General features: G+C 45.2%; 1 protein-coding gene across 2 annotated transcripts; it reads left to right on the top strand.

Moving 5' to 3' along the window:
* Positions 1-5523: 5523 nt before the first annotated feature.
* tafa3 (TAFA chemokine like family member 3) lies at positions 5524-18140 on the top strand. 2 transcript variants are annotated; one of them, XM_007899402.2, is made up of 7 exons: positions 5524-5902; positions 8966-9042; positions 12163-12249; positions 12546-12661; positions 14980-15129; positions 16683-16807; positions 17229-18140. In XM_007899402.2, the coding sequence occupies exons 4-7, from the start codon at positions 12547-12549 to the stop codon at positions 17238-17240; spliced, it is 402 nt and encodes a 133-aa protein (XP_007897593.1). In that variant the 5' UTR covers positions 5524-5902; positions 8966-9042; positions 12163-12249; position 12546; the 3' UTR covers positions 17241-18140. The 2 variants fall into 2 exon arrangements, with proteins under 2 accessions (XP_007897593.1, XP_007897594.1); XM_007899403.2 differs by lacking the exon at positions 8966-9042.
* Positions 18141-18947: the final 807 nt, after the last annotated feature.

Here is an 18947-nt window from a genome sequence, read left to right as displayed (position 1 = left end):
TTGACGTCACCCTCCGCGGAGCATCACGGGAGACGCTCCTTCAAACCGCCATTTCCCGCCTCAGCTCTTAAAGGGGCCGCGACAGCGCTTTTGTCAAGTTGGTCACCTGATCAACGACCACTGTGGTGTGATTTCCATCTCCTGCACTGACTTCGGGGCTGAGACATTCTACTTTACCTATAATTCTGAGCATTGAGTAGTCCTGTGGCTCAGTAATAATAATAATAATCCTGGCATTTGATATAGCTCTTTTCACATCTTCTCGACATCTCAAAGCGCTTCACAGAATACACTGTAAAGTGAATTGACTGTATATTTGTGGGCGAACGCGGCGGCCAATTGCGCACAGCAATGTCCCAACAAACAGTCGTGGATTGAAAATGACCAAATTATTATTGTTTTGTTTTGGAGGATTATTATTAGGTGTGTGGAGTAAGGAAACTTGCCCAAGGTTTCCCCCTGTCGGGATTTGAACCCAGATGTTTCGTTTGCAAAACGAGTGCTCTAACCACTGAACTACAGGTCTATGGTTCATTGGTAGATTGCTTTTCCGGGGGTAATAATTCCTTCAAATAAATAATAAATTGGTCACTTCAATCCACGACTGTTTGTGGGACGCTGCTGTGTACTAATTGGCTGCCATGTTATGCCCTGAGAAAGACACAGTCGATTCACTTTAGAGTATATTCTGTGAATTGCTTTGCGATGTCTCGAAGATGTGATAAGGTGCAGTATCAAATGCAAGAATTATTATTACTATTATTAGTGTCAGCTGGAAACACAGTGACTCTGGGTCAGAAGGTTCTGGACTTAAGCTTTGTGTTGAGGAGCCTTGTTTGTCCTTGTGAGTCTCCTTCAGGTGAAGCATTAAATGAGGTCCTGCCTCTGTTTGTTCAAGTGGGCCTTAAAGATCTCATGACACTATTGGTAAAGATAAAACAGTTTCTCCTACGGTCCCGGCTAGCAATCCTCCAGATAAATTGTCATTGACCCTTGTCTCTGATGAGAACAAGTACAATTCCGTATACACATTCCTAAATTTAATATCCTTATATAATCAGCTCACAGGACACAACAACCCTGGTATAGAATGGAAGCAAAGATATTTTTGAGATCTGAAACGGGGACAGATTGCAAACCCATTGGTATGTAAGGGATGTAGGAAAGTGAAGATAATAAAAAAAAACTTAAAACCACAGCGGCCCAGATACAATGGACCGAATGACCTCCAGCGCTGAAAACTTCTACACTTTATATGAAGAGTGTTATAATAATAAGTGACTGTAATTGTAGGCAGACAGAGCAGTCGATTTGCAAACAGCAATATCCCACAAACAGTCATTAAGTGAATAGCCAATTTATGTTGTTTTGCCCATTGAGATATGTCAACAGGTCACTTTTTGAAAGCAGAATGAGTGAGCGAGCCTTTAGAGATGTGTTGCAACTGGAATGGATTTCCTTCTCTGATGTCAACCATGCACAATATATAATTTCATCACCGCTGGAGTCCTGTAATTGCACAACCAATGGCTGGGGCCAAGGCGAGGCACGGACCCAAAGCATCTTACTCAATATCGCTTAGAGTAAGAAATGCCTGAGAAACTTATGGTAAGCGTTGATTGGTGGAAGATGCGAACTGGCTGAAGATACACGAGTCTGAAGCAGGAATGTACGACCTTATACGGCTGCAATGGACTGGCTATTATTAGGCAAATATTCCGTGTTTGTCGCAGTTTGTAACCCGTCTGGTTCGTATTTGCAGCCACTGTGTTGCATTAGATAAGGTGAAATGATAAAGTGTCGGAGGTCACGGGGGGTGGGGGGGACGCGGCCCCTTTAAGGCAGCCGCTGATTGCAGCTGCTCGCGTGGTAGAAGGCCCCGCCCCCTACTTCCTATTGGCCGGGCCGCGGTGACTGGCAGCTGTCGGAGCCCGGCCTCGGTCTGCCATTGGTCGACTGTGGCGATTGACGGGCGTGGGAGCCGTCCTATTGGTCGCGGCGGATGTCAATCAGTCATTGAGCGACACGCCCCCTCCCGGGACCCGCCCACTGCTCCAGACGTCGCTCCCGAACCCTTTGTGCCGTTAAACGCATTTGTGGCGGTTTTGCTTTTCATTCCGATCCCCAAATACCAACAGACCTGAGAGGGGGAGAGGGAGAGGGGGGAGAGAGGGGGGAGAGGGGGAGAGGGGGGAGAGAGGGAGAGGGGGGAGAGAGGGGAGAGGGGGGGACAGGGGGGAGAGAGGGGGAGGGGGGAGAGAGGGAGGTGGGGGGGAGAGGGAGAGAGGGGGGGAGAGGGGGGAGAGGGGGAGAGGGATTTCCTTAACTTCAGGGTTTATTTGCTGTGAAGTTTAAATGGTGTCTATAATTCAATGTGAATGTTGCTTCTCCGTCCTCACCGCTTCCCGTGTGGATCCCGTGTGGATCTGAGCCAAAACTTACAGAAAACCAGGAATATTGTGTGTGTTTAAACAAAGCCGCTGTGACACGAATTATTCACAGGCGGAGCCGATGGGATAACAGTTGAATCTCCTTGTGACTTGGCTCAAGGTTTGTCGGTGTCATTGTGTGTTGGTGCTTTCTCTGAAGGTCATAAAAACCCACCAGTGAATAAGATTTATAATAATAATAATTCTGGCGTTTGATACAGCGCCTCATCACGTCTTCGAGATGTCTCAAAGCGCTTCAGAGAATAGACCGTAAAGTGAATTGACTGTTTATTTTGCTTAGAACGTGAGCTAAATCCATGTTCAGGCTTCACTCTCTTGTTCTCTGATCTTTATACAGTACCTACACGTAAACCCTAATTGTTGGGGATCACTGAGCTATAGAGAACCGGAGCTGAGTTTATTTCAGCCAAAGCGACAATCGGGAAACAAGATTTGGGAGGGAGTAAATGTTAATCATAACGTTTTTCAATGTTTCTTTTTCTCCAGTGTCTCACTGCCACCATCACTCGCTATACTGCAGACAACAACAATAACAGCCCTCATTTGTGCAGAGCCTTTCACGTTGGGAGGACATCCCAAGGTGCTGTTGGGGGGGTGGGGGAGGTGCGTGGCTGTGGACTGTGACACACGTGGCTGGGGAGAAGTTTTCCAGGAAATCGGAGACCAGGGTGTAGGATCGAGCTGTCAGTCCACTGCCAGAGGTAGTAGTTTGTGTAGTTTAAAAGGTTGTGACACCGCCTGGGAGATAACTATACAATCTACTGCCTTGCCAGTGCTGCTTCAGAGCTACAGGACGATGGGAATCAGTGTGTTGCTCTGTCACTGAGCTATGGCCACAATGTGTATTTGCTCATGTGTGTGTGTTGAGGGAAATGTTCTGTTCTCAGGTCTCCTTCAACCCCTCTGTGAGGAGATAACTCCTCTATATGTTAGAGCACGGGTGCTGTGTCACATGTTATGTAAGGGTGTGTTGCAAAGATGAGATGAGGTGAAGGGTTCCAGAGAAGCCAGTTACAGTGTTTAGATCTACTGCACGTGGCAAAATAAAAATAATTAAAAACACAACATGGGACATAAATCCTGAAACTAATGTTTTGTTATCAGTAACATTATTTCTATAAGGTGATAAACCAACATTATTGGTGACTGTGTTGTCTTTAAACACATACATAGATAAGGGTTGGAGACAGGTTCTTGCAGTTTCTATGTATTGATGTTAAACTGGTGCTTCTCTTGGCTTGAGCCTCACTGGAGCTGCGATCAGTAACTCATTGCTGATCAACAGCAGATCATTGCTGGAGCTTCCAGTCTGTGTCTCTAGTACTGTGTATCTCGGCTTTGCTCTCACTTCTCCCAAGGCTCCAATGTTTTTCCCAAAAACGTCATAAATGAGTTGCATCAAAATCAATGCTTGGGATCTGTTGTTGCTGCTCCCCACTGGAGCTCTGTAATCCCGTTCCTCAAACCCACCAGCTTGGTTGAGGGAGACCTTGTGCAACTGCCTCTTCCGATATAACGTGAATCAGTCAGGCTCTTATTCATCTCCAGAAAAGACTAAATTATTTAACAGCTCTTTGTGAACAAAAAAAACCCTACAGGGAATGTAACGCAAAGAACATATCTTACCATGTAGCTAGCAATGAACTGGAAAATCCAGTGAGAACAATGATCTGAAAAAAGGCCTGTGGGAGGAAATTAATTCACAAGGTCTGAGGGGCCGAGTGTGGCTCTGGTTACATGAGTAAGAGGGTGTGAGAAGTTGCTGAAGTAGAGGTGTTCTGTTCAGCTGTGTCCGGAGTTGGCATCGGATTATCTGGACACCTCAGACTGAGCAGCCACTGTCAGGTAAAATGTTGTGAAGACACTTGGAGAGTGAGGACTGCACACACACACACCACATGTCTGTCACTGTTTCTCACTGTTCATTCTCACACTTACGCTGTGAGTGTTTCTTTACTGCTTATCTGGATTATGAAGATAATCTATTGTGATTTAATGGTGGATTCTCACGGAACTTCACAGCCAAGCCTGTTCCTTTCTACATGTATGCATCTTCCAGCAGCAGGTACTAGATAACTAGGGCAATTTTTTCCTCCTTTGGGGAACTGAGCTCAATCATAGTCTGATCCCTGCAGCCACTGCACTCAGCTAACAGGTGAGCAAATGATCTGTATGATTCAGATTTAGCAGCTATGACCCTCTGTGCAAAATGTACATGTGCTGAAATATTAAAGTTCTGTATTCCAGAGAAATTACATTGCAGCTTCAAGTGAAATTGCAAAACACATTCAATAGATTTTTGCTCTTGAAAATCACAAAGTACTCAGAATTAAAGCGAACTAGAAACAAATGTGATGAATAATAATCCTTGTATTTGATATGGCACCTTATCACATCGACACCTCTCAAAGTGCTTCACACAAGTTATTGCTAAATGTCACACCTATCTTTGTAGATTTCTACAGCAATGTCCCCCAAAGGGCCAGGAGGTGAATGATCAATATTTGGAGGATTGTTGACTCAGACACTGGTAGAAACTCATTTTTTCAAATCGTGCCAGGGATCCCAGACAGGACTTCAGTTTAAGGAGACGCCTCCCGTTACCCAGTTCCCCAATGCATGACTGCGATGTCAATTTAGACCATATAGCTCTGGGGAATTAAAACCACAACCTCCTGCCCAGAGGTGAACATGTCACAAACCAAGCTGACACTGAGGATTCAGTCCCTGTGTCAACGCCCTTTACCATCAAACGCACTTGCAGCTCTTTTCTCACATCTACGGTGATCTCGGTTTATTCTGGTATCACTGCTGGAACTTTGGAGTTCACAGTGAAGGTTGACACTTCGGTGCAATGTTGGGAAACCCTTCATATCAAAGCAAACGCTTGGAAAGAATTTCTCCAACAGCTGTTTGGTGTGTCGCGAAGCGGCCACTGGAGGGCGCGCGAGCACCGCGGTAGCCGACTGGTGAGGAGCGCCGAGCGGCCACTGGAGGGCGCGCGAGCGCTGCTGTGGCGCTGAGAGCGGAGACGCAGCGAAGAACCGACTCACTCTCTGCGGAGTCTCCAGCGGACAGGACAGCGTCTGAAGCCGCTCCGGGAGCGAACTCCGAGCCCGCGGCGCAAACTCGAGGAACTGCAGCAATTCACAAAACAGTGTCAGGATTTATTCCGAAGAAACCGACCTTTTCTTTGCTTTTGTTTATTTGGAAATCTTCAGTCGAAAAACTGCGGAAAGTGCAGTTGGAGAAACCCGTGAACTGTGACTCAGTCCCGAGGACACGACGGCTTTCCTGAGAAAGTCTTCATGTGATCGGGAAAGAAAGTCCTGGAGCTGATTCAGGGGGTGAATGGCCTCAGAGAGGAGAGTGTCTCCAGTCCTGTCTGTCTGTCCATGTGGCGATGTTGGTGTTGGGAGGATCTAGAGGTTGATCCTGGAGACCATACACAGGTAGGACTGGGATTAGCCCCCAACCCCCAACCCCCAACCCCCAGCCCCCAACCCCCAGCCCCCAACCCCCAACCCCCAGCCCCAACCCCAACCCCAGCCCCCAGCCCCCAACCCCCAACCCCCAGCCCCCAACCCCCAGCCCCCAGCCCCCAGCCCCCAACCCCCAACCCCCAGCCCCAACCCCCAGCCCCCAACCCCCAGCCCCCACTCCCACCCCCAACCCCCAGCCCCCACCCCCAGCCCCCAACCCCCAGCCCCCAGCCCCCAGCCCCAGCCCCCAACCCCCAGCCCCCAACCCCAGCCCCCAAAACCCCAGCCCCCAACCACCAACCCCCAGCCCCCAACCCCCAGCCCCAACCCCAGCCCCCAACCCCCAGCCCCAACCCCCAACCCCCACCCCAACCCCAGCCCCAACCTCTAACCCACAGCCCCAACCCTCAACCCCCAACCCCCAGCCCCCAACCCCCAGCCCCCAGCCCCCAGCCCCCATTCCCCAACCCCCAAACCCCAACCCTCAGCCCCCAACCCCCAAACCCCAGCCCCCAACCCCCAGCCCAGCCCCCAACCCCCAGCCCCCAGCCCCCAACCCCCAGCCCCCAGCCCCCAACCCCCAGCCCCCAACCCCCAGCCCCCAACCCCAGCCCCCAACCCCCAACCCCAACCCCCAGCCCCCAACCCCCAGCCCCCAACCCCCAGCCCCCAACCCCCAGCCCCCAACCCCCAGCCCCCAGCCCCCAACCCCCAGCCCCCAACCCCCAGCCCCCAACCCCCAGCCCCAGCCCCCAACCCCCATTGATAGTTGCCGTTTTGTGGTCGAGCATTAAGTAGTAATTATTTAAATCGTGGTTTCTGGAGAGATGTGAAAAATCAAGTAGGAAGAACGAATAAAAAGTGTCATTACATAACCGACCCCTCCAGAAGGAAATGTCACAGCAATCGCCAGGGGACAGATTGCAGGTGATTGACAGTCTAACAGTAAGTGGAGTTTCGGGTCAAGTGGAGCAGAGATTGAGTGAAGGGAATGGAAACTCTTCAGATAAACCCATTTATCCAGATGTCAAACAGCAGTTATCAGGCGCTGAGTCCAACTCAGTGCAAAGTGCAGGAACTTTAATAGAATGTTTAGAATTTACTGAATGTTGTTGATTGAATATGATTAAAGTAAACTTCCAAGGCTGCACCATGTCCCTAAACCAAAGGACCCCCGAATCCCCCCACCCGCTCCCCCCAAATCAATGTTGGAGCCCAGGAGACTATCTTTCTGCCTTGTTTTATTCAGCAGAGCAAGTGATGGAGAGATTAACTTTAGGATTAGATCAAATGGGACAAAAGATCTTCATCGTGCGATCTGACTTTCCTATAATCAGAGTGTTTATCTTTGAATTTATTACAATTTGTTATAGAAAGGAATTACATTCTAAACATGGAATTTGACCTTTGCTGAAAGAGTTATCCATTTAATCCCATTTCCCTGTCCTTTCCCTTTTCCTGTTATATTTTTATTTTTCAAATTCTGTATTTATACAATTCCTCCCAAATCTATAATGGGTTCGGTTTCTCCCTATAGTAGATTCTATCTTTGGCAGGAAACGTAAGAGGAAAAAGGATTAAAAACAGAATAATTAAAGGGATTCATATTTTGGTTTGCCTTCAAATTACACGGTCGCCACTCTTTCCATAAAGTAAATCCCGTTAAGTCCATTGAGGCATTTTGCTGTAAAAGGAGCTGCATAAGATGTAAGGATTGCTATTTAGGATTAAATTAAGACTGCAACACTCATGGACAGTTGTGAGGAGATCCTGTAAGAGGCTGACAATCAGGAGTGTGCGGTGTGACATGTCCCAAACTGAGCTACAGCTCCGCCAATGACTAATTGTAAAGATTATTGTGTTCTTGAGATTTAATTCACGACCCTGAGAAAGGAGATTTTTCATCCTTAGTTGTACTTATTATTAATAATATTAATATTAAAAACTGGTGAAAGATAGAGAGGCCTTTTATAACAAAATTAAAAGAATATTTTAATCCTAACATTTAAGCCCGTGTTGGTGTAGCTGTGCTTCTACACCATGTCCTGTGTAAAGCTGGACAATTACCAGCAACAATAACTTTCACTTATATAATATATTTCATGGAGACTATAGGGAGCACTGAGGATTGAGATACAACAACAACTTGCACTTACATAGCGTCCTCCACGCAGGGTAGCGTCTCAGAGCGCTTAACAGTGGCAGAGCCTGACTCCGAGCCTGGGAGAGGGGGGGAGGTGGCTGTAACCAGCATGAAATATATCCTTAATTTGACAATAAAACAATTATTTCACAAGGTGCCTGCACAGCACCAGTAGCTAAAGCACAACTTTGTTATTATTAACAATTTCTTCTTATTATTAACAACAACAACAAAAGTACATTTATAGAGCGCTTTTCACATCAATTACATTAACTTTGATATTAACTTCGATCTGTAATGTGACGGAAAGTATTTGTCTGTTTCCACCCATGAACCATGTAACATGTAGAACATTTGAGACTAAATATTTGCCCTCACGGTATGTCAACAGACCCAGTGAGAAATAGAAATGTTTGTTTCCATGACCTGGGAGTACTGGATGGGACATTGCAGAGGGAACTTTAATCTGTATCTCTCTGTGCTGCAGTTCACTGTGAGTGTTGGATAGCGCAGTGCAGAAGGATCTTGAATTCCCAGCACTAATATCTTGAGAAGCACAGAATTAAATGTTATATTTTTGAACAGAGAAGATACTTATTTAATTTTGAGATCTCTGGTCTATGCTTGGCATTTTGTAGCTTTGCTACACGTTGTCTGTACTGTACAAATAATTGAGCCTCCAGCATAGGTTAGTGGGTGCAAATTGGATTGCTGAATAATTTTAAGAGTGAATGTACCATTGAGATATCTTGGGATAAAATTAAGTGACATTAGTCGAGGTAAGGCCTGTAAGCGAAATAGATATGCTCCCTCCCGTCTCTCCCTTCCACCTCTCACTCCTGCCCTCCATCCTTCCCTCCATTCCTCCCTCAACCTGGGGCTCAAGGCAGAATGCTGTAAGAATTGTAAGCACACCGAGGAGTGGATAATTGGAGGTGAAGTGACAGAGTGTTGAGAGCAAGAAAAGGTAAGTAGGGGCTGAACTAAGTATTCCTAAAGTTTATGATTTTAAGTTTAAGTTGTATAGAGGACTCATTTCTGCTAAAGATCCTTTTATGGACTTCAGGATATAGGCTCCTCCAGGCAAAGCTGGTAATAATAATAATAATCCTTTGATATGGTGCTTTTCACGTCTTTGAGACGTCTCAAAGCGTTTCACAGAATATACTGTAAAGTGCATTGACTATATTTGTGGGCAAAATGCTGCAGCCAATTGTGCACAGCAGTGTCCCCACAAACAATCGTGGATTGAAATGACCAATTTATTATTGTTTTGTTTTGGAGGGATTATTATTAGGTGTGTGGAGTAAAGAAACTTGCCCAAGGTTTCGCCCTGCTTGGAATTGAACCCAGGTGTCTCGCTTGCAAAGCGAGTGCTCTAACCACTGAGCTACAGGACTCTTAAATGCATTATGTGGCACCTAATTTTCCTAATGACATCACTCTCAACAGTGAGGTGAATGACTGATTCATTTGATTATTATTACTCTTTGAAAGTCATCTAGAAACACTCAATGACCAAAACCCACAGAGATAGCTTCTTCCATTTACTATCGGGGGATCTTTAACATCGACCTGAAGCACGATAACAGCCCTTTTGATGAAACTGGAGTGAGGCAGATTCTAGTTTGTCACATTTCAGGTGTTCCTCTGATTATGATTTTATATATTTGATAGCACTCTCTGTCTAGGTCTGTGTTAGAATTTACGAACAGCTGTTCCCGGGATTTTCTGTCCTGGCTTCAAATACAGTTTAATAGTTCATTTTAATGAATTCTTATTCAAGCCTAACTCAGTTATGAAAGGCTTTCTTCTCCTGCTGGTAAAACAGGGTTTTTATCAGTTTATTAATGTATTACCCTCCTGTGTATACAGTCTCTGGGTGTGAGCATGAGTTGGGGTTAGCATTTATTGTTTGTCACTCGGTGAGTCTAGGTTCCTCAAATTCAACAGCCAATTTTAACATCCACCTGAACAAGTAAATGGGACCTTAGTTTAATGTTTCAACTGAAGGACAGCACTTCCAACAATTCAACAACCCCCAGCACCTCAATAGAGCGTCAGCTTTGACTGTGTGATGCCAAGTCCCAATGTGGGGCTTGAACCCACAGCCTCAGAGGCGAGAGTGCTACCACTGTGCCAGGCTGACATTCAGATAGACATAGCATGCGTCAAGAAGATACCAATAAAGTGACTTTGTACTCAGCTACCATTTGGCATATAATTCCATTTAAAACAAGGTGGCCCAAGAGAGCAGAGAAATGCTGGGAAAACAGGCTGGCCTGAGGAGTAGAACATTCTGGGGATCTACTTTAGTTTTCCCAAGGAATGGTGCTTGCAGTAGTGACAGATTACTAGTGTGGAGCTCTGTGCTGCCCATTAATTCTGGTTATTGAATAATTATTTGAATAATTTGTGTTATTAGCGGGCACCATCAATTGAAATCAGATGCAATATCTAATTAGTTTTTTTGTTTCTTTCCACATTCCACACAATCACAAGTTCATTAGTAGGAAAAGTTGCACGTTAATCTTTTTATGGATGGCAATTTCTCTTTGAAATGCTAAAAAGTAATTTTACCTCCAGGGTAAGACAATTGCACAGTAACGTTTCCTGTCTCATTGTGTCATTCTGGAAATGAGAAACACTGCAGAATAGAAAACTGAGATGTTAGGGTCGCCAGTTCTTGATCAGCATTGATGTACGCAGTCTGCTGAGTACTGTATAACACTGAAGCTGGTGCTAGAGTTAACTCGAGGAGCTGTGGAGAGGACAGAGGGCTGGTTAGTTACAGCTTGGGTTACCTTAATCTTTAGAACTCTCTAAACTGACAATGTGCTGGACCAGATCTTCTGCACACAACCAGAGACCAGGCAGAAATTAGGCGTTATTCGGTATGGGGAAAAACAGCAATTATTCAAATAGGTGAAACCCGTGACACTTGTTCTCACGAAAAATAAGATAACTAATAATAATAATCCTTGCATTTGATACAGCGCCTTTTATGTCAGGAGCACATCTCAGAGTGCCTCAGAGGATTGACTGTTTAGCAATCCTAGTGACTGTACTTTGTAAGCGATACTGGCATCAGGTCTGAGGAATTTCTGGAGTTTAGATTCTGATTAGAGGGCACTGTGTACTGGGTGGTTTGTTGTCTAGTGGTGATCGTTGTGTGGCAGGGAGAATGAGCCCTAAAGCCAGCCTCACAGCTCCATAAAGCAGAGTAATGTATCCAAAATATTCCTCAAGTTATGCTGAAATTGGATTCAGTTTGAGATAGCAATATGATTGCCTGACATTTTCTCTGCTTAGACTTCGAATTCCAGATCCTCATCCTCATCCTCACCTACAAGGCCATTCACAGCCTTGCTCCCTCCTACCTCTCCGACCTACTATCCCCCTACTTACCTGCCCGTACCCTCCGTTCCTCTGCTCCACATCCCCCGCCCTAACCGCCCTACCATCGGTGGCCGGGCCTTCAGCCTCTCAGCCCTGAGGCTCTGGAACTCCGTCCCCCAATGCCTTCGCCGCTTCCTCCCTTTCCTCCTTCAAGGCCGGTCTCAAGACCTTTCTCTTCGACCGTGCCTTCAACTCCCCTCTCGACTCTCTACCCCCTCCTCGCTCCCTCCCTTCCCTCCCCTCACCCTGACCATTTCCCTCCTGCTCGGGTCCCGACCCAACTGTCCAGCGCCTTGGGACGTCCTCCCGACGTGAAAGGCGCTCTATAAATGAAATCTTGTTGTTGTTTGTCGATACATCATGGTGACCATGTGAGAGATGAGTGAGGGGAAATATTCACAAAATACCTGTGAGCCGAGATCAATATTACCCAAACTTTCAACATTATAACTTGTCTTGGATGGACACACAGCCTGGTGATTAGGGCAGTGCCGGTTGAGGGAATTGGTTGCTACCCTATATGAGGACGCTGTATAAATGCAAGTTGTTGTTGAATTGGGCTCCTGTGATGGAATGTATTATTTTCCAGTCAGAATTTCAACTTTGTAACAAACTGTAATGGAGCAGGTTTGGAATAAGAAAGGTTTCTGGCTCGAGCAATAACCAATAATAATCTTTCTTGTTGAAGCACCCATGTGTTTGCTGAGTTCTGGAGCCATTGAGTTGAGACTGTCTCGTTCCAACAGCAGAGCCGGGGTTTGCTAGCCACCTCCAGGTCAGTAATAAACCACGAACAGCTCAGTATAATGCATAAAGTGGATTCAATTATTTACCAGCAGAAAGTAAAACTACAGCTTGTTGCAACAACACGTACCGTGTTGCCCAGGTTGGCTCCAGAGCCTCATAAACACTGAAGGCAAAACTACGTTAGTTCATTTCCCAGGTAGCTCATCATGCCTGACTTTTTTTTGATTAAATTCAATTTTATAAAGAAATGAAAACTCAACGCCAGACAATCCATGTGGCCATCAATAGGTTAAATGATAAAGTCTCACCTGTGTTTTGTGGCAGAATGAGGGACCACGACATCCAGAACATGAGTAAATGGCTAATTGTGCTCAGTGTGTGTCTGATAACCATATGGGGAAGAATTACATTGGCCTCAAACCATCACAGAGGCCATTCAGGTATGTACGTGTTCTCCCGTCTGTTTACCTTCTCCTATATGTCTGATGACTGTGGTTGTTCCAGCTGATATTGTGTTGATTAATTTGGAATAAAACATTCTGGTAGAATGGGATAGATATGTTGAGATCAGATGTGCAGCGTGGAACAGGTGTTCAAACTGTGGAAATCAAGAAGTCAGGGCTGAAATGTGTGGAGTCCTGGCCGGTATCTCTGATTGTCTGCACTTTATCTCAGATTTTCAAATTAAATAGAATTTTTCAGCAGAAGAGACTAATCAGCTGATCACCCAATCAGTGTCTGAGTCAGTGCCCCGAGTATTTAATGAAGTTAAGGCACACAATGTTCGATAACCAAACCTCCGCTAGCTGGATGCATGGAATAGAGCAGATATCTCTTCAGTGTAGAAAAAATGCAAGAGCAAAATTATTACCAGTATCAAGTAGCCTGGGCCTAGCTCAGAGACTAGACTATGTTAACCCTCTGTGTTAACCATTCTGTGAGTTGCATCTGTTTCTAGGATCTTTCTATTTTTTAACTGAATTGTTAGGGATGGTTCAATTACTGTAACAAATTACTCTGTGATCTCAAGGCCTCATTTTACATTAGGTCTAATTTGCAATATTCACTAAAGGGCTAGGAAGTCAACTAGAGCTTCCTCAGTCAGGCTGAGAGGTCAGATTCGGGGTTAGCAATTTCAGAAAGTCACCGAGGTTCAAAGATCAGATGGGATTTCATCCCCTCTGTGATTATAAGTTAGACCTTATTATCTCTCAAGCTGCCAGTTCCACAAATCTCAGTTATTGTTCTGTTCCCACACACACACACACACACACACAAAGACATATGTTTTAAGTGAGGTGTCTTTCCAGTTCATTCTTCCACTGACTTACATCGTTTGCAATCCTGCAGTTCATTAGAAATGTAGTAAATTTATGTAGTTAAATCGGAATGGCCTAAGGTGTGTGAGAGGGTATATCTGCTGCTCTGTTATTTAATGAGAAAAACTGAATTTGAATTTTAGAAGCAGTCAGGTTTAATCCACCTGACACTGACCTCCTTTCTATCTCCTTAGTGGTATGACAGTATAATGGGAAGTCACTGTGGGTGGAGATGCCAAAGTCAGTATTTTCTGTTATTTCTCATTGATGGGTGGAATTCATGAGATTTTGTGAAGCTCAAGGCCAAGGAACAGGAGTCTGAGTGTTGCCTTGGGACACCCTCCTGAAGGCACACAGTGCCTTGGGACATCCTTCCAACATGAAAGGCACTTTACAAATATAATTTTGTTGATTTGTTGTGTAATGCATTGTTTGGGACAGAGACCTGGTTTGCTGTGTTTCTGTGACACTGGGATCTCTATGTGGGGTTCAAGTCTCTCCCACACAAAGGACCTGAGCCCACAGACCTAGCACTTACAAAGTGCTTCATGGCAACATAGTTCTGGTTGCTGCTGGTTACTGTTTTTGTAATCAATAAATGGAAGATCAAGTTTGACCGAGAGATTAATGAACCATTTGGAAATGACCTTCTTCTTTAAGGACCTACTCCTTTGATCTCAGTACTTTGATATCTCGCCAACTACGTGTTTGTGCTTTACAGAGAGAGAAAAGATTAAAGGTTTGAGATGAAAGGAGTTGCCTCTAACAGAACCTCTTAATCCTGAATGTGGTCCTTGACCCCCAAAGTGCCACTAGCATTTGAGAAGTGACAAGCTTAAACCATGTCTGTTTTATAGACACATTTTTGTGCTTGTTTAGGTGAGATGTTGCTGCTAAGAATGAACCAATGACACCTTTCAGCACTTCCCACAGGGTGCAGTGCAGTCGTGCATCAGGTTCCTGTGGTAGATGTCAGGTGCAGTGAATGCAGTGGGGTGCAGCACTCTAATGAATTCCTATATAGCACCAATACAATGGTTGTGTAGTGCACATCCCTGGTTGGATTTCATACAAGCAGATGGTGACAATGGCCAAAAGCTGCAATTTGCTGCCTCTAAAATGTGTTGCATTCCACCCTGTTGTTACAAAGCATAAGAGATTCACATGCAGTTAAAATCTATCCCACAGCCAAGAGACACAATAATCTGTGTTCTTCGGAACACGTGGAGAAAAAGTTTAATTGTGTGTGCACCTTACGTACAACACATGGACAGCAGGAAGGAAACAGCAAATTCATGAAATAAAAGATTTAATAAGATAGACAAGATCTTCAGAGGATTCTGCTTCCTCGGGTCAAGAACATCTGGTGGGTCTGGGCTGTGGCTGAGATGCTATGTTGTGATTTGGGGTTTAGGACTGACGTACTCTTTTCTCTACAGTTCACGTGAAGGCTGGAACGTGTGAGGTCATTGCTGCACACAGATGCTGCAATCAGAACAAGATTGAGGAGCGGTCCCAGACAGTGAAGTGCTCGTGTTTTCCTGGGCAGGTGGCAGGGACCACACAAGCTGCCCCCTCTTGTGTGGATGGTAGGACTTTGCTTTCATCATCTTTGAGTCATCAGTAATGTGGGTTGTCTGTGGAAAATGGCAGTGATGGAACCACAATCGCTAGTCTCTCAGTCCTACTTTGGGGAGAGTGAGACCCAGATTCCTTCTCTCTCTGCACAGTAATACATGAAGATAACTAATACGCTGGAGTCATTTCAAGGAAGTATTTTTATCTGAGGGTTTAGATGATGAACATGAAATGCTCGCCCTTCAGTCTCGTGGTTTCTGATGTTATCTGAACCCCTCTATTAAATTACTGGCTTTAACTCACTGACAGTCAGTCAATATCCTCTCGCTCTGTGATACTCGCTGGACACAGCCATTCCTGGTATTCCAGTGCAGATTGTTTCTTGGTAGAAGCAGCAGTAAATGATCCACAATCATTAATTTTTCTCATCTGAACATCTTTATTTCTCAAGGGCAAGGCGTGCTGACTGCTGGGGCTGTCCAAGCCACAGCTTTTAGGCAAATCCCAATTCTGTCCAATAGTCTAAAGTTCTGTCTTTAGTTTCTGTACTGGCAAAACCCTCCAATAAGAGTGTCCATGTCCCAGTAGTCTTTGTGCCGCTGTATTAAAGGAGTGAAAGGCACAGAAACGGAGCAGGATTGAGATCAAGTCCGTGAAAGGCATAAGCTGGGAATTGGTGCTGGTGAACACTATAGCCTGACTGTTACCAGAGGTAGATTTATCTTTGTTTTCTCTCTCCTGAAGATTCTAACTTGTGCTGGGGGAAGGTGAGGGATACACTCTCTTATCTTGTCTATTTGGTCATTTTGTGTGTGTGTGTGTGTGTGTGTGTGACCCCAGACACTAATATTCAACTGCAAGGTCATCAGGTCATCACAGCCAAGTGCTGTCACCTAACATCCTCCTGTATATTGGGGACCTCTCCACCCACCGCCCCACAGTAAGAAGCTTTTGTTGATGGTGAGTTTGGTTCAGTGTCAAGACTATTCCATCTCTGAGTCGCCCTGACTAAATGGGTGGGTCATACCACAACCCCCCCACCGTTCCGTGTCCCTGTACCGGCTGGTTATTTGGGATGATTTTGCTTTATCCTGGTGGGCAGGGAATTCCCTAGAGGATAGCACTGGTAGACATCCCCCAATGTGAAAGGTGCTATATGTATAACTGCAAGGATTATTATTATATAAATGCAATTTGTTTTTGTTGATAATCACAGGAGCTCGGCGATCCCTCTGGCGGCTTTGGTTACGATTTCAACCCACCCCCACCCCACCGCCACACTCCCTGCATCGCTAAAAAACGTCTGCCACCAATGCCCATGTGAAGCTTCAAGTGTGCCCCTGGATAGTGATTCGGAGCATATAACAGTTCTGGAACACAGATGAATTTGGTTCCAAAGCACAAGGAAATAAATGCCAGACTTTCTACTATTTGGCATGACATAAGCATACACACAGTCATTGGCAGGAGTCATCTGTGAATAAAATATCACAGTTTTGACACACTATGTTTATCATATTACTTAAACCTTTCTATCTCATCTTTTCTCTCACCTTGTCTCCAGCCTATATTGTTCTTCAGAAGTGGTGGTGCCAGATGCAGCCTTGTTTGGGGGACGAGGAGTGCAAGGTTCTGCCCGACCTGACCGGGTGGAGCTGTAGCACCGGAAACAAAGTAAAAACAACCAAGGTACATCGAGCTCCTTGCCAGTGCCTGCTCTAGCCTTGATACAGGAGTGAGAGGAAGGGGCGAGGGCTGAGTGCTATACAGTGCAGGGAATGCGGCCACACATCTGGTTCCTCACTCTACTGAGTGTCTGATCTCAACCATATGTTCAGGAGGGTAGGGAGGGAAAGGTCCCAATGTCCATAGTGATGTACTCAGAAAGAGCCGGTATTATACTCAGTGGGAAAGACAGTGTTGTTACCCAAGAAGTGGGGCAGAAAGGCAGGGAACCTGTCAGAGATGGAAAGCTAATGTTCGGGGCAAGAATGCTCTCTCAGGCTGCGCTGCATGTTTACATCTCACAGGAAAGGTCTGTGTATATAAGACATGACAAACAGTTTCAGGTTGGGGGGAGACCTTTATTCAATTCCCTTGTGTTTTTCAGGTGACTCGATAGCCTTTCAGGAATAAAAGAAGCATTTTGTTTACCCGCAAAGTTGAAAAGTGCTGATCTTTCTGCCCCGCCAGGCACACCAGGACGAGTCACCTTCCCCACAGTGATGTCGGAACCAGAATTACTTCAGGATTTGTGGAAGCATTAGCCAGGATTTTAAAAGCAGAAACTTCAGCATCATATGCACCGCAAGAGCCCAGTGAGGTCATTTTGAGTGGCTCTGACACTAAATCGGCAGCTTCTGTTTTACCTGCACTGAACTGGCATTGCCAAAGCTCATTTCCCAACTCCAGCTCAAACCTCGGTTTACAAAGATGCAAAGCTAAGTCTGTGGTTCAAAAATTAACACAATAATTAAAAAATGCAGACAGAGGCTGATGGCCACTTTCACAGAAAACAGAGCTGTTTACTTTGCATCCTTTCACGTACTTAGAGCAGCTAACATTAACAATGTGGAGTGTGGCTGCCTGTTCAAATGGAGGGAAAAGCCATCGACCGAAAGCTTGGTCTTGAGCTACATGGAGCTGGTGTGACAGGCAGAGAGCGACCACATCACAAAAAACGACAGTTGTTCTTGGAACTCATTGAAATCTCATTTTCATTTATAATCTGACACCAACTGCACAGAGCGGGTGCTGATGATTTTATCTAACCAGCAGACCCCGGTTTGCTGCTGTTAAAGTGACCATCACCTTCGCCCCTCCTCAGTTGCTGGTTATTGGCAGGAATCTCTCTCGTTATGTGCACGGGGCCGGATGGTGGCTTGTCTCCACTGGAGAAACCAAGAGGCTGGCCCCTGGCTGTCAGGACAACTCGTATTTAGAGATAGAATGATCTGTAGCTGTGAGAATATGTTAATTACTTCAAAAGTATGTTTTTCTGAATAAAACTAAGTGAGCTGTTCGCTAGGTCCGAACTTGTCTACTAAATATATAAATAATTGTTTGTAATGCCAGTCAAGCAGATTTTAAGGTAGAAAAAGTGTTTCAATGAATTTTCACATTATGATCTCCAGGAGATACCCAGCTGCCTGACTCGATCAGACATCAAACCCAAACAGTCGAGTCAAGAGGTAGGATCCCAGTGCAGTGCAGAAAGTTAATGCTCTCATTGCCAGTATTTAGATTTCTGCACAAGCGGATTCTGCAATTGACAGAAAATTATTCATAGCCCATATCCTAGTGTTGCTCACAAGGCGGGCGATGAACTTACTGCCACTTGAACACCAGCCTGACCCTATGCCAACCCAGCGCTAATATTCAATGCAAGATATAAAGCGACACAGGTGACCCAGAGAGTAACAAACAAACAGGTCAAGGTGTGGGATAATTTGCTGTGCAGTCACTTACACTTGGTTTACACACAGATTGTTCCATGTTCCGCCGGCGCTTCTGAAAACGCTCAGTTTACAGAATTCAATTAATTTATCTCTACAATAAAAGTTTAATTTCACGCACAAAACACACTAGAAGATGATGAAATAAATATTTTGGGAATACAGCCATGATTTAATGAAACCTAAAGGACAGAATAAAATCATCTATTATTCAGACTGCAGCAAAATTGCAAATTCACAGAATATAACCTCGCTCGATGTAATTATATCCCTCTCATCATTTCTCTTGTAAAATTTTTGGATTTAATTTTCTTCCATTGGTCTATTTACTGCTTTAATGCACACAAGTTACCTGCTGATTGAAGGTTCAAACA

This window comes from Callorhinchus milii, unplaced genomic scaffold (assembly GCF_018977255.1).
Source record: "Callorhinchus milii isolate IMCB2004 unplaced genomic scaffold, IMCB_Cmil_1.0 Scaffold19, whole genome shotgun sequence".
Lineage (NCBI taxonomy): Eukaryota > Metazoa > Chordata > Chondrichthyes > Chimaeriformes > Callorhinchidae > Callorhinchus > Callorhinchus milii.
Note: the sequence above shows the minus strand (reverse complement) of the source record. Positions and strands in the feature narration are given on the sequence as shown.